The 12,663-nt window shown below is 39.2% G+C and overlaps 2 protein-coding genes across 6 annotated transcripts; one reads left to right on the top strand and one right to left on the bottom strand.

The window, feature by feature from the left end:
- Positions 1–2,541: 2,541 nt before the first annotated feature.
- On the bottom strand, positions 2,542–6,597 carry LOC133452131 (tripartite motif-containing protein 16-like). 2 transcript variants are annotated; one of them, XM_061731346.1, is made up of 2 exons: positions 6,528–6,597; positions 2,542–5,072 (listed from the first exon to the last, which is right to left on the bottom strand). In XM_061731346.1, exon 2 carries the CDS (start codon positions 4,915–4,917, stop codon positions 3,142–3,144), a length of 1,776 nt encoding a protein of 591 aa, XP_061587330.1. In that variant the 5' UTR covers positions 4,918–5,072; positions 6,528–6,597; the 3' UTR covers positions 2,542–3,141. The 2 variants fall into 2 exon arrangements, with proteins under 2 accessions (XP_061587330.1, XP_061587329.1); XM_061731345.1 differs by lacking the exon at positions 6,528–6,597 and adding an exon at positions 6,051–6,205.
- Positions 6,598–7,921: 1,324 nt separating this feature from the next.
- Positions 7,922–12,355, top strand: LOC133453133 (uncharacterized). Of its 4 annotated transcripts, XR_009783293.1 has the most exons (13): positions 7,922–9,300; positions 9,387–9,435; positions 9,509–9,615; positions 9,754–9,873; positions 9,961–10,008; positions 10,096–10,179; positions 10,269–10,334; positions 11,016–11,076; positions 11,167–11,217; positions 11,317–11,361; positions 11,463–11,527; positions 11,621–11,719; positions 12,054–12,355. XR_009783293.1 is itself a non-coding variant. In XM_061733015.1 (11 exons), exons 3-11 carry the CDS (start codon positions 9,968–9,970, stop codon positions 12,315–12,317), a joined length of 786 nt encoding a protein of 261 aa, XP_061588999.1. In that variant the 5' UTR covers positions 7,922–9,615; positions 9,754–9,873; positions 9,961–9,967; the 3' UTR covers positions 12,318–12,355. The 4 variants fall into 4 exon arrangements, 1 of the variants encoding a protein (XP_061588999.1); XR_009783291.1 differs by having other exon boundaries at positions 9,387–9,615; XR_009783292.1 differs by having other exon boundaries at positions 9,387–9,615; positions 11,611–11,719.
- The last annotated feature ends 308 nt before the right edge of the window (positions 12,356–12,663 follow it).

Raw genomic sequence — 12,663 nt, 5'->3', positions numbered from 1 at the left:
TCTCTGAAACACATGTCAATGCTCAATAGTACACATATATGCTTCTTTAATATATTTGCATTATACTAAGATTCATTCATTTTCAATGGCTTTTGTCCTTAATGGCTTTTTCCCCCTTACATTACTTTTACTTTTATACTTTAAGTAGTTTTGAAACCAGTACTTTTATACTTTTACTTGAGTAAAAAACTTGAGTTGATACTTCAACTTCTACAGGAGTATTTTTAAACTCTAGTATGTCTAGTAGGTCACATGTTTCTGCTGGAGCTTCTCTTTCTCCACAGTCAGAGTCTCTGGATCTCAAAGCTTCCAATCAGTTTTTCAACTTTTAAATCAACCTGATTCAGAAAAACATCCACGTATTAATATTATTATTGCCATTTTAACTGAAACAAGTCTTCTAAACATCAGTGTGATCCTGGTCTGGGGAAGTTCTAGAAACCTGGGAACACAGGAGTGACGACCCGAGCTGACTTCACAGGATTGTCTCAGAAAATTAGAATATTGTGATAAAGTTCTTTATTTTCTGTAATGCAATTAAAAAAACAAGAATGTCGTACATTCTGGATTCATTACAAATCAACTGAAATATTGCAAGCCTTTTATTATTTTAATATTGCTGATTATGGCTTACAGTTTAAGATTAAGATTCACAGAATATTCTAATGTTTTTAGATAGGATATTTGAGTTTTCATAAGCTGTAAGCCATGATCAGCAATATTAAAATAATAAAAGGCTTGCAATATTTCAGTTGATTTGTAATGAATCCAGAATGGATGACATTTTTGTTTTTGTAATTACATTACAGAAAATCACAATGTTCTAATTTTCTGAGACAGTCCTGTACATCCCCAGAGGTCCAGATGAGCTTCTGTCTCCATCATGATTCATTTTTATTGCTGCTTCTGTTCACCTGTACATTGAAACTCAAAGTTTACTTGAGTCTGGCCAGAAGAACAAGTGCAGTAAAATCAGTAAAGACACATTTAAATCCAGAAATATGATCTGTTGTGAACATGAACTCTGTACTTTAGAATGTTTCAGGATGAAAACTGCATCCGTTTTACTTTAATTTTAAAGAGCATATTGCAGGTTAGGGTTTTTTCAAAAATGATACCTGACCTTATGTGAAAATGACTATGTGAGAAGTTAATGTAGGATTTAATATGTTTTACAAGACATAAAGGCACGTATTCAGAGGAAAAAGTGGCTGATTTTAGCAAAGCTCCTAAAACCGCTTTTTTTTCGAACACCGCGTCATATGACGTAGCAGGAGGGAGACGTCTCCACAGCTGGCGTTGAAAGCGCTGTAGGAAACAGTCATTTCAATACAAGAACCTCAATAAAGTGGCAGCTGGCTGGAGGGAGATCGCCAGGGAGCTGGAAGGTCCTGATAAGATATAATAATAAGAATCTTATTAGGGCTTAATTTGGTGCCAGATCCTGCTGGAACAAGATCCGGTACCTAGGATCCGGCACCTCCTTTTATCCATATTCCCTCGATGTTTTATTTCTCATTGAAGTTACTCATAGATCGCCTGTTTGTCTATTTCGGATGCATTTAATCAGAAAAAAGAGAAGAGGGCCCTTTTCTCTGCTCTCTCCCCGATCTGCTGCGCTGTGCCTCCCGTGACGTCTCCATCACCAAGCGGTTTCCCAAATCCAACTCAGCCTGGATCATTTCTCGTATCCTCTGCTTTTTCCCCACATCCCAGTAATGATCTGACAAGCTGACATGTTTGCTGCATTTAACACCACGCCCCCTCACTCACGGTATTCGCTGTTTGATTTCGCCATCACACGTCGTTATTAATTGTTCGGTTTTTTCCCCACTTATTCCACCAAATAATAAGCTTGTTTTCTGTTTAGAAAGTACAAACTTAGACAGATTACAAGTACTCACCCATCTTTTAGGAGTAATTTTCTGAGTTTCTTTCAGGAGCGCACGGGCGGGTGCTGCGGTGAATAAAGGCTGATTTATGGTTCCGCGTAAAATCTGCGTAGGTTACGCGGCGCACGCAGCGTTCGATGCGTGCGCCGCGTAACCTACGCCGTAGGGTCTGCGTTGGTGTAACGCGGAACCATAAATCAGCCTTTTAAAAAGCGAGTTTCAGCTGTCAATCAAAAGAACGTAGGGGGCCTAACGGGTTCGTAATTATAAGGCTGTGGCCCGTCATATTGGTGTGAGTACACATTCACAACCTCTTCAGTGTCACAACTAACATTAAGATCCATTATTTTTCCTATTGTTGAATTCACCGCACTCCCCGGTGCTACGTCACTTCCGGTTCAGCTTTTTCAGATGCGGAAGTAAAATACTCTCACAAAAACAACTCTGGAGGTCACTGTAGTATATATTTATGCGTATTTCAATGAAAATTCAGTTCCTACATTATTTTCCTACACATTGATTCACAGGGGTCTCCAACCTGCAATATGATCTTTAAATTCATGTTTTCTCCCTCAGATCTGAGTCAAATCCTGGAATGAAGACTGAAGAAAACACTTTGTTTGAACATCAGAAGTTTTATTTCTTACTAAATATTCAGATTGTTAAACATGAAACATCAACAACATGTGATGTGCAGATCTAGTCTGGTCCTGCATCTGCAGCGATGACTACCGGCCCCAACACACTAGTTTACACCAACTAGAGGCTTCACTGAACCGTTTGCTGCGTTGCTGCTGTCACTAACATTTCTGAAATCATTTACTTTGTGCTCGAGTCTTAAAGATGTTTTCATCTTTAGAAAACAAGAACCTTTGGTTTGCTAATGAACGAGGAAACGAGTGTGAATGCAGACATGATATCAGAGATGAAGACGGTCTGGTGGGTCGTCTGTTGGAGTCCATGAAGTGGAAGAAAAGAAATACAACATCCGATAAAAACATATCAAAACTAATAGTTAACAACAATTCCAACACAGGCTTATTTCTGTGTTTTTATACTGAAATAGAAGATGTTAATATGATTAATATTTCCCAGGTGAAACTAAAAAAGAACAACTTCCACCTCCAAAAGAGGAAATAACAACAAAACATCAACTTATAGAACAAAACCGTCCCTCTATCCATCAGAGTTTGAGACGATCGTCTCCGAGAAGAAAAGAAAATCAATAAAAACATGAAGAAAAAATCATCTATTTGAGTTTACAGAACTCAGCTGAGGCTCCATCCTTGTTACCAACCGAAAGTCCAACGTAGAGCGGCTGAGTGAAGGAGGTCTGGACTCTGTGGAGGAGGGTCATGGTGTCAGAGACGCTGTAGAAGGACAGAACTCCTGCTCCGTGATCCAGGTAAACTCCTATCCTGGAGCTCTGAGGATGTGAGATGGAGGTTCTGATGCTGTTGTGCCACAATCCAGAAACTTTTGAGCCACAAAATAGTCCCCAAGATTTGTCATTTGCTCCAAATCCACTTGCCGTCCAGCGCTTTATTCTGCTGATAATCTTGTATGAAACTGCTATCAAAACTTCATCTCCTTTCTTCTCCACCTCCCAGTAATGACGTCCAGTCAGACTCTCTCTACTCAGGACCAGATGATGTTTAGTGAATCTGTCTGGATGATCAGAATAAGGCTGATCTTTGTCCGTTAAAGTCGCCTTTCTGTTCTCCTCTGACAGTATCAGCCGTGTGTTTACTGTGTTTGGATCCAGAGTGATTTCACATGAATATTTCAAGAATCCAGCTCTGCTTGTTGGTTCCGATTGTGACAGTAAAACATCCACCTCAGTGTCGGGCAGTGAGACGTGTGTCCACCTGTTTCTCAGGATGTCCTGTAGTTCACCTCTGACCTCTGACACAGCTGCTGCCACATCCTGAAAGTACCTGAGACTGAGAGGACGGATGCTGATGCTGGAGGAGTGTGTGAGAGGACGGATCCTGAAGCTGGAGGTGTGTGTGAGAGGACGGATGCTGGTGCTGGAGGAGTGTGTGAGAGGACGGATGCTGGTGCTGGAGGAGTGTATGGACCAAAAGACTGGTGACAGTGAGGGGGAGTTGCGGATGAAGTAGTTGTGGTCCTCGGTATCTAAGAGCTCCTTCTTCTCAGCGTCTCTCCTCTTCAGTTCACCGATCTCCTGCTGCAGCTTCTCCTCCAGCTCTCTGATTGGACTCACTTCAGTTTCCTGCTGGGATCTGATCTGCTGCTTCACCTCAGAGCTTCTTTTCTGGAGGAGAGAGATCAGCTCAGTGAAGATCTCCTCACTGTCCTCCACTGTTTTATCAGCAGACTGATTGATGGCCTCCGCCTCCTGCTGAAGCATCTTCACATCTTGCTCTCTGCCCCGGATCTCATGCTGGATTTGTTGTCGTCTCCCCTCCATCTCTCTCTGCCTCTCCGTCCTTTCTGCTGCAGATGTGACTGTGTCGTGGCCTTTATGTTCCTCCACAGAGCAGAGATAACAGATACACTTCTCATCAGTACGACAGAACATCTTCATCACCTCATCATGCCGGGGGCAGATGTTGTCCTGCAGGTTCTTGGAGGGATCCACTAGCTTGTGTTTCTTGAATGGAGCTGCATCATGGTGAGGTTGAAGGTGTTTCTGGCAGTAAGAGGCCAGACAGGCCAAACAGGACTTGACAGCTTTCCGTTTTCTTCCAGAGCAGAAATCACAGGCCACATCTTCAGGTCCAGCATAGCAGTGATCAGCAGGAGCAGCTTGGAGTCCCGTCTTCTTCATCTCCTCCACTAAAGCTGCTAACATGGTGTTTTTCACCAGCTCAGGTCTCGGTATAAACGTCTCTCTACACTGAGGACAGCTGGGGATTTTATTCTCTCCTTCATCCCAGTAGGTTTTAATACAGTTCATACAGTAACTATGTCCACATGGAATAGCCACCGGATGCTTTAAAAGATCCAAACAGATCGAACAAGAAAAGGTTTCTTGGTCCAGCTGAACTGTCTGCGCCATTTCTCCTCTCTATAACTGAGACTGAAGTTTGTACTTCCTCAAACCTGGAACTAGTCTCAGCTCTGATCTACAAATCCCGTGTCTGTGCAGAGTAGGAGGCTGTCAGCTCTCAGTGTTCAGCTCAGGGTTGTTGTGACCCGTCTTCAGCTGCAGATCTGCAGGGGTGGAAACAAGGAAACACTGGTCAGACTGGATCTGAGAGCAGGACTTGATTTGATTTGATTCATTTTATTTTAGTACATGTATATAAAAAAAAAAAACAAGACTTCATGAGAAATTTAAGAAAACAAAACAAAGAATTTCATCCTTTAACACTTAAAACCTTAATTTACATGTGCCAAAAAAAAGGGGTAGGAAGAAGTGTAAACTTATTTAGTCTTACCCCCATTCACTGATCATTAACCCGTATTTATAAATATTCACACACTGTTCTCACACTGTTAAATAACAGTATTATTATTATTATTATTATTATTATTATATACTGTGATTATACTCACACACATTCTTATACATACACGTAATTGAATATTTCTATATATTTGTACACACATGCCCATATAAATATACTTATTTACACTATACTGTATCTGCTTACACACATAATCACACCACACACACATATATATATATATATATATATATATATATATATATATATATATATATACACACACACACACACACACACACATATAATTTGCTGCCCATTTCTGTACATAAATATAAACACATCTACCCATTCACCCATTACCCAGGAAGAAGAGGCATCATCAGCACAAACTGGATTTCACCCTTTTATATCAGACATAGTTCAGAAGTAAATGTCTTTTTACCCCAACTCGTATTTTACCAAAAATAATAATTAAAAAAAATGTAATTTGTAATTGTATTGTAATTTAATTGTTTCTTTTTAGATTAATGAATTATTTTATACTTTATAATTCTTACAAATGTCACGTAAACTTAATTTACAGATGAAACCAGATGAACTGTGAGATTTTCAAACTGGATTTAAGTTAAATCCAGTTTGAAAATCTCAGTTTATTTAACTTGAAAGGGTTAAATTTTAACCCTTTCAAGTTAAATTTCACGTGGAAAAAGAGACTTCATGCAAGAAAAGGTTTCTTTACCCAGCTAAACTCCTTTCTGCGCCATTTCAGACCTCCAAATATCGAGCCCGTGAGATGATAAACAGCCACAGTTCCAAGGATTTACAACTTTTGACTCTGAAATGTCTACTTTGCGTATTTATGTTCGTCCTAGCATCGGATGCTAAAGCTAACAACAAACACGTGCGCTTCATGAAACCCGGAAGTATTCGAAACTTTATTTAAACAAACGGCAGAACACAGCGAACAAAATAATGACGTAACAGAAGAACGGGCCGTTTTGTTGGTGGAGTCTGTTAAAATGTATAATTAAAAAAAAATGTGCATCCTTTTTGGCGATTTAAGAAAAAAATAAAAAAATAAAATCGGGATAGAAATAAAAAAAAAAAACGTTGGTTCATTTTTGTTAAATATACTTAAACGGTATCGTTTCATCCCGCTCCCGCCTTTGGAGACTACACAATCTATAAATTATCGAAAAGATTGATTCATGCTCACCTTATAAGTAGAAGTTCGGAGCTCACCCCGCACGAGTCCCTTGATCGAAAACCGCAAAAAGGCACTAGTTTCTTCTGAGTGGAGTAAAAACTTCGTCCGCGGGTAGAGGCGCGGTCGTCACGTGATCCCGCTGCACCAATAGGATGCGCGTTGCTAGTAAACACAACGGCAAGATGGCGGCGACCGTGTTGTCTTCCGGTTAATGGCATGATGATGAAAATAAACCCCAAAAGTCGTTAGAAATGATCAGAAATGGCCGGAAACCGTGCTAAATACACTACCAATTCCAGGCAGGGGGGAGTAAAGACGTTTAAATGTCGATTTCATCTGCCATTTAAATCGAGGGACACCAGCGAGTCAATCTATGCCCAGAGTAGCGGTGGGTTGCTGATTTTGCTTATACACAGAAAGTAAATGCATGGTTTCTTGTGTTCTTGATCAATATAGGTGCCGTAAAATAGTAACGTTATAAGTCATTAATGATGCAAATTACCGCATGTTACATGTCGGTTTGTGTTGTCGTTAGATAACACACAAAGTTAACTTTCTCCAATGGCGGTTAGCATCAACACCTTAAGTTCTCAGGGATTGTTAACTTTTTTTAAACGTGTCAGGACTACTTGGCACATTTTTATTTTTCCACCTCTGTTGTATACTACAGTATATAAACACAACGACTAGTAACTGAAATGACTGAGAAATAGCACGCTGCTGTACCATCAGTACTTTTGTTTTTGATACTTGAGTATATTTTGCTTCTAACATAACATACTAAATTACTTAACTGTCTTGTTATAGCAACTGTCACTTAAGTACGTTTTTGAATGCTGAACATTAACCCGCAGTGCAGCATTTTCTTGGTCATTATTAATTCTACAGAGGTAGGCCCTCATTTACACTACCTGGTGCAAGTGGCCATTTTACCTGTAAGCAAAGACAATCTAAGTTTGCAGGCAGTTTAATTTGAATTGAAGTTCATGTACTATCACTCAAACACATGATGCATTTTATATCCTTTTTAGATGCATCATTCAATCATCACGTGTGATGGAAAGCCTGCAGTGGAACGCTGCACAACATGTTGCAGACAGTTCCACTGTCCCCTTTGCCCCAAAGGCATGTTCAAGCCAAGCCAACCAGCCAGACTTCAGCGACATTTGGAAGTCCATTTTAAAAATGCTATTGCATTTCAAGATAATGCCATTGTATTTTAGATTAAAGATACACACACACACACACACACACACACACACACACACACACACACACACACACACACACACACACACACACACACACACACACACACACACGTACATGTGGACGTGTGTGTGCGTTCATGTGACTTTTTTGTCATTGTCTAATATAAACATTTTCTACTTACTCTTAGATAAGAAGATCTGCCGCTGCAATTTGAACTGCAGGAATGGGGGACATTATCATTGTCCTTTTTGTGACAAAACTGTTGTTAGAAGGACAGACATGCAAGCACACTTAAAGTCTTGTCCCATACAACCATCTTCCACCTCAGCAGCTGCCCAGTCCAAACAGAGTCAGGATTCATCCTTGCCCTCCCTACAACCAAGTTCGTCTGCTGCATCCATTCCTCTGCTTCCACCAACCATAATATCCCCATCTCCAGACCTTCTTGTGCAACAGGATACAATTGCATGTACTATTCCCTCTGCCCAATCAATTCAAACATCTACCATCCACTCCTCAGCAGACACACATATGACATCGTCTTCTCCTTTGGTTTCCTCTTCTGTGGTACATACTACCCAAGAGACTCAAGGTCCAAAATCCAAACTGAAACAGGTCCAATGTCCCCTCTGTTCAGTTACTTGTTTGAAGAGAAACTTGGCCAAACACATCCAGAGGAAGCACCCCAAGAAACTGAAGGATGTAACAGAAAGTGATAATTTAAAGAGTGTCTGTGTGGATACCAAAAATGGGATCTCTGCAGTCCAAAAAGGAGGGCATGGCTTTTCAATCCCCATACACGTACAGAACAAAACCTGGGGTCGAGTACACAAGGTTCAGTGTGAGTTGGAAGAATGCAGGCAGTATTCCAAAATGGCATCACGAAGTGGATTCATTTTTACACACTGTGAACACATCCGCTCTTTGCAATACTGTACAGACATAGCCACTGAAGAATGCCTTAGAGAAGATATTTTATCAGAAATAGTGCACTTAAAATTTTTTGGAGACCCAAAAAAGTCAACCTGTATTAAAAGGCAAGAAAATGCACAGGCAGCACATGTCCCTCTCTGTGTTGAGGTGTCATTTGAGGAAAGCTCAAAGCACTTTTGTTTTTCAGTCCATGAGCCAACTTTACACTATTACAGTCGCCTTGGGAGGATATTTGTAACATACAATTCATCAGCAAACACATGGCATTGCCCTTGTGCCAAACCAAGGATGTCATGTGTCCACAAAAATATAAGCAAATGGCATTTATTTCAAACCAACCCAGATGTGTTCAGAACAGAGGAAACCAGCACCAGTACACCAAAAAAGCACCCAGATACTGTCTATCCACCATCAGCAGAAGTCTTCAAACGACTTGTAGAGTATATATATGGACATAAAAAACTTCCAGCTAACCTGCCAGATGACGTTATAAAACCAAAAGCACTCACAGACTATGTCACAGAGTTGCAGCCAGCAGAGACAGTTTGTGCACTCTGTCCAGGACCTGTAAATCTTGAAGAGTCATCAAGGATCTCTAGAAAGGCCAGGATAATCACCATGAATGGTGTAATTGAAAGTAAGTAATTTGTGTTTTGTCTGCTATTATGGTAGTTTGCAGAGTAACACAGTGTTAATGATGTATTCATGATTTATTTACACCAGGTGTATCGACCTATTTCCGGCGATGTCCAGTGTGTGACATGACTTATAGGTACCAGGAATGGCAAGACGGTCTCCATAACTTATCGGCAAGATTTTATGTTTTAATTCCTTTTTTTTAATAGACAATAATGCCTGTGGACCACATTGTGAAATTATCACAAAAAGTGAGAATGTGAGACCATGCCGATCATCATGGACCTTCAAGCTTCATCCTGCCCAAGAGCAGCTGGTATGTATTCTTGAAAGAAACAGCTGTGTGATATATTAGACAGATACGTGCTTACGCCCTACCACCCATGTTCCTATGTTTATACATTTAAGTATTATGCTTGCTATGATTTATTTAAATTTTTTCTTCAACAATCAGCTTAAATACGTATTGGACACTGACAACCTAGCGGGCGAGCTCATTGTAAAAACAGGAAAAAGTTGCCTGACCCGAGCTGACTTCTGGGGGCTTGGATTGAATAAGGAAATGGAATCAACCGTGAGTTAACATTTGAACCCATTTTAATTGTGAGCTAATCATGTTTGTATGTCATTGCCAAGTTTTTGTTTTTTGTTTGGTTTGCAGATAGGAAATGCGTGCTTTGAAGTTATTGAGAAAATTGCTCAATCACAGGTATAAAACATAAATATTGTTTTCATAATATACTTTTCCTTTTTATATTATATGGGTATTTGCTCACATTTGAAATGTATTACACAGGGGAAAACCATTTTTGTTGCTGACCTCTATGTTGTACCAACCTGGCGAAAACCAACATTGTGTGATCCACTTGCAAGCTTACCTGTAAGTGCAACTTATCCTACTGAATTTTATTCAGATGATATTTCTTGTGTATTTTACCTGTTTGCTTTTGAACTTTTCCTTTTTATTAGAATGATGCTTCAATCAGAGATGCCATTGTCATTCCTGTGTGGAAACCTGGGCATTTCCTTCTCTCTGTAAGTAGTGATGCTTACTATAACAGGTGGTTTGCATGTCACAGAAAATGTATATCAAATGTTAACAAAAGTAACTTCATTTTCTATTACAGTACTGTTGTTGTATTGTGTTGCGCTGCCCTTTCAGACAATGTTGAGTTCAAATGTCACTAACTACAATTACAGGTTTTGAAACCAGTACAGAGAGAAATAGTCTGTCTTGACTCCAAATGTGCTGAAGCACCATTAGGATTTGGTGATAAGGAGATGAGGGAACTGCTGAGGTCACTAACAAAAACTTTTCTTGTGTGTGCTTTTTGGAGTTCATGTTCCAAAGCTGTTCTAAAGAGTTCCATATTTAGTTTTTTAACCAGGTCATGTTCAGATCTGTGTGACAGCCTTTTTATGGTGCAACATAAGTACAATTGTAGTTTTGTGTATCAAATCATACTTATAAATCTTATATTAGTTTTACAGATTTATCATGATGACCTACCAACATTAACATATTTCATACAATTGAGTCAAGAAACTGGCACCATAAAAAACCTTTTGAAATAATGTGTGGAGTGTGACTGCATGGAAAGGGGGATGCATGGATGGTCTGTCCTGAATCAGAACCAGTGAAGCATGTGAAAAGAGCCCATATTGATAATTATATTATTTACTATTATTTATCTTTTTAATGCAACTGTCTTGTAGAAACCTTTCCCAGTCACTAAATCCTGGCAACTGGACAGAGAAAATTGGATTACAAATTCAGGTAAGAGTATAAAGTATGTATATATTAATAGTTGAATACTTTATTACTGTAAAACAATAATTACATAATTGACTTCTTTCTGATATCTAGGGTTTTCCACGACAACCATACGGGATTGACTGTGGCATCTTCATGTTGATGGTAGTAGACATTATTTATTATATATTCATTATTTGTGCAATTCTGTGTGTGTGTTACAGATATCAGCAATAAATTAAAATGACTATGTTTTATTTCTAGAATGGCTTTTACACCACACTGGATGCTCCCTATGACTTTTCTATTGTAAGTTGATTCATGCAATCAAAGTAAGCTCAAAATTACAACAACAAAACATTTATTATGACATGGTGTGAGGCTTTTGTTTTTTTATCTTCACTTTTCAGACGGACATGCCACTTTTGCGACAGTGGTGGTGTATCATCCTTATGGAAAATTTTGACCTTGGAAGGTGAGACTGCAAAGATTTTGATATTGACTTGAAATTGTTACAAGAAATGTTTTATTTATTTCTATTGTTTAATCATTTTTGAGCCATGGAAAGCTGTTCGCCCACTGGACAGATGCATCAAAAGCCCTCCTGCGAGGTGAGGTGCCACCAGTGTTTAGGCTGATGAAAAGGAAGGTGGATGACATAACTGAGGTCAGATTTAAATTTTGTTTGAGTTCCATCTGAGTTTGTCTTTTGTTTCAGGTCAGAAACCCGCATTTCTATTTCCCTATTTTTTTTACCAATCTTTTTTCCAATTGTACTGCAATTGTGGGGTCACTTTAAAGAATATGCCATTCACAAGTTGAGGTCAAACCTTCTGTCTGCAGTTTAAAAATAAAGTGTCTAGATCATGCATGATTGGATGATTGCATGATCTCTAATATGTCTAGGAGGGCACTGCTGGGATCTTTTCTTTTTTTTTTCTTTTTGGAGCTTGTGTTTTGAATATTACAACTGATCATTTTGCTTATCTATATCTTTTCAGGATGAAGAGCAGCAGGCCAATGAACACTTGTTCTCTGCCAGAGTGGACCTGCCTGATATTCTGTGCATGGGGGAGGACAACCAGGCTGAGGCTGCTCTGCAGTACGGGAGGGTTTGGACAGAACAACCGGACGACGATGAGAAGGACTCAATCCTGGAGCCCTTCAAATTCACATTTTACTCCACAAAGGACATGTGGACATTTTGTGAAGAAATTATGGACAAAAGAAACAGTTTGGCTTACTGTGAATGTCACCACAGATGAGTGACTTGTGTTTTGGAAATAAAGGGCTACAGAACATTTGATCATATTGTGACTTGGTGTTTTTTATGTTTTTCTCTTTGATCACATAATTCACTTGGATGATACTGTAGATATCAAGAGTTAGGGTTGTATCTAGTGGTACTTAGGTGTTCCAGCAGCACAAGAACATAATTAGCATAGACATAGGACCAAACATGAAATTTATGGTGGTTATGAATAAAAATACAGAATAATACAACAGAAAAACACAGTAAAACAGCAGTGCAATAAAGTCAAAGTTAAATGATAATGAAAAGCCAGTGAAGTACTGTATATACTGTATAGTACACAATAAAATGTATAGGCC

Source organism: Cololabis saira, chromosome 10 (assembly GCF_033807715.1).
Source record: "Cololabis saira isolate AMF1-May2022 chromosome 10, fColSai1.1, whole genome shotgun sequence".
Taxonomy (NCBI): domain Eukaryota; kingdom Metazoa; phylum Chordata; class Actinopteri; order Beloniformes; family Belonidae; genus Cololabis; species Cololabis saira.
The sequence above is the reverse complement of the archived record's forward strand: the minus strand, read 5'-3'. Positions and strand labels throughout refer to the sequence as shown.

What these genes read in the sequence shown, in the direction of transcription:
- LOC133452131 (XM_061731346.1), bottom strand. Translation starts at nt 4,917, where the DNA reads ATGGCGCAGACAGTTCAGCTGGACCAAGAAACCTTTTCTTGTTCGATC.
- LOC133453133 (XM_061733015.1), top strand. Translation starts at nt 9,968, where the DNA reads ATGCGTGCTTTGAAGTTATTGAGAAAATTGCTCAATCACAG. An exon ending in ATCCACTTGCAAGCTTACCT is followed by an intron (nt 10,180 to 10,268) that starts GTAAGTGCAACT and finishes CCTTTTTATTAG; the next exon opens with AATGATGCTTCAATCAGAGA. An exon ending in AGGTGGATGACATAACTGAG is followed by an intron (nt 11,720 to 12,053) that starts GTCAGATTTAAA and finishes ATATCTTTTCAG; the next exon opens with GATGAAGAGCAGCAGGCCAA.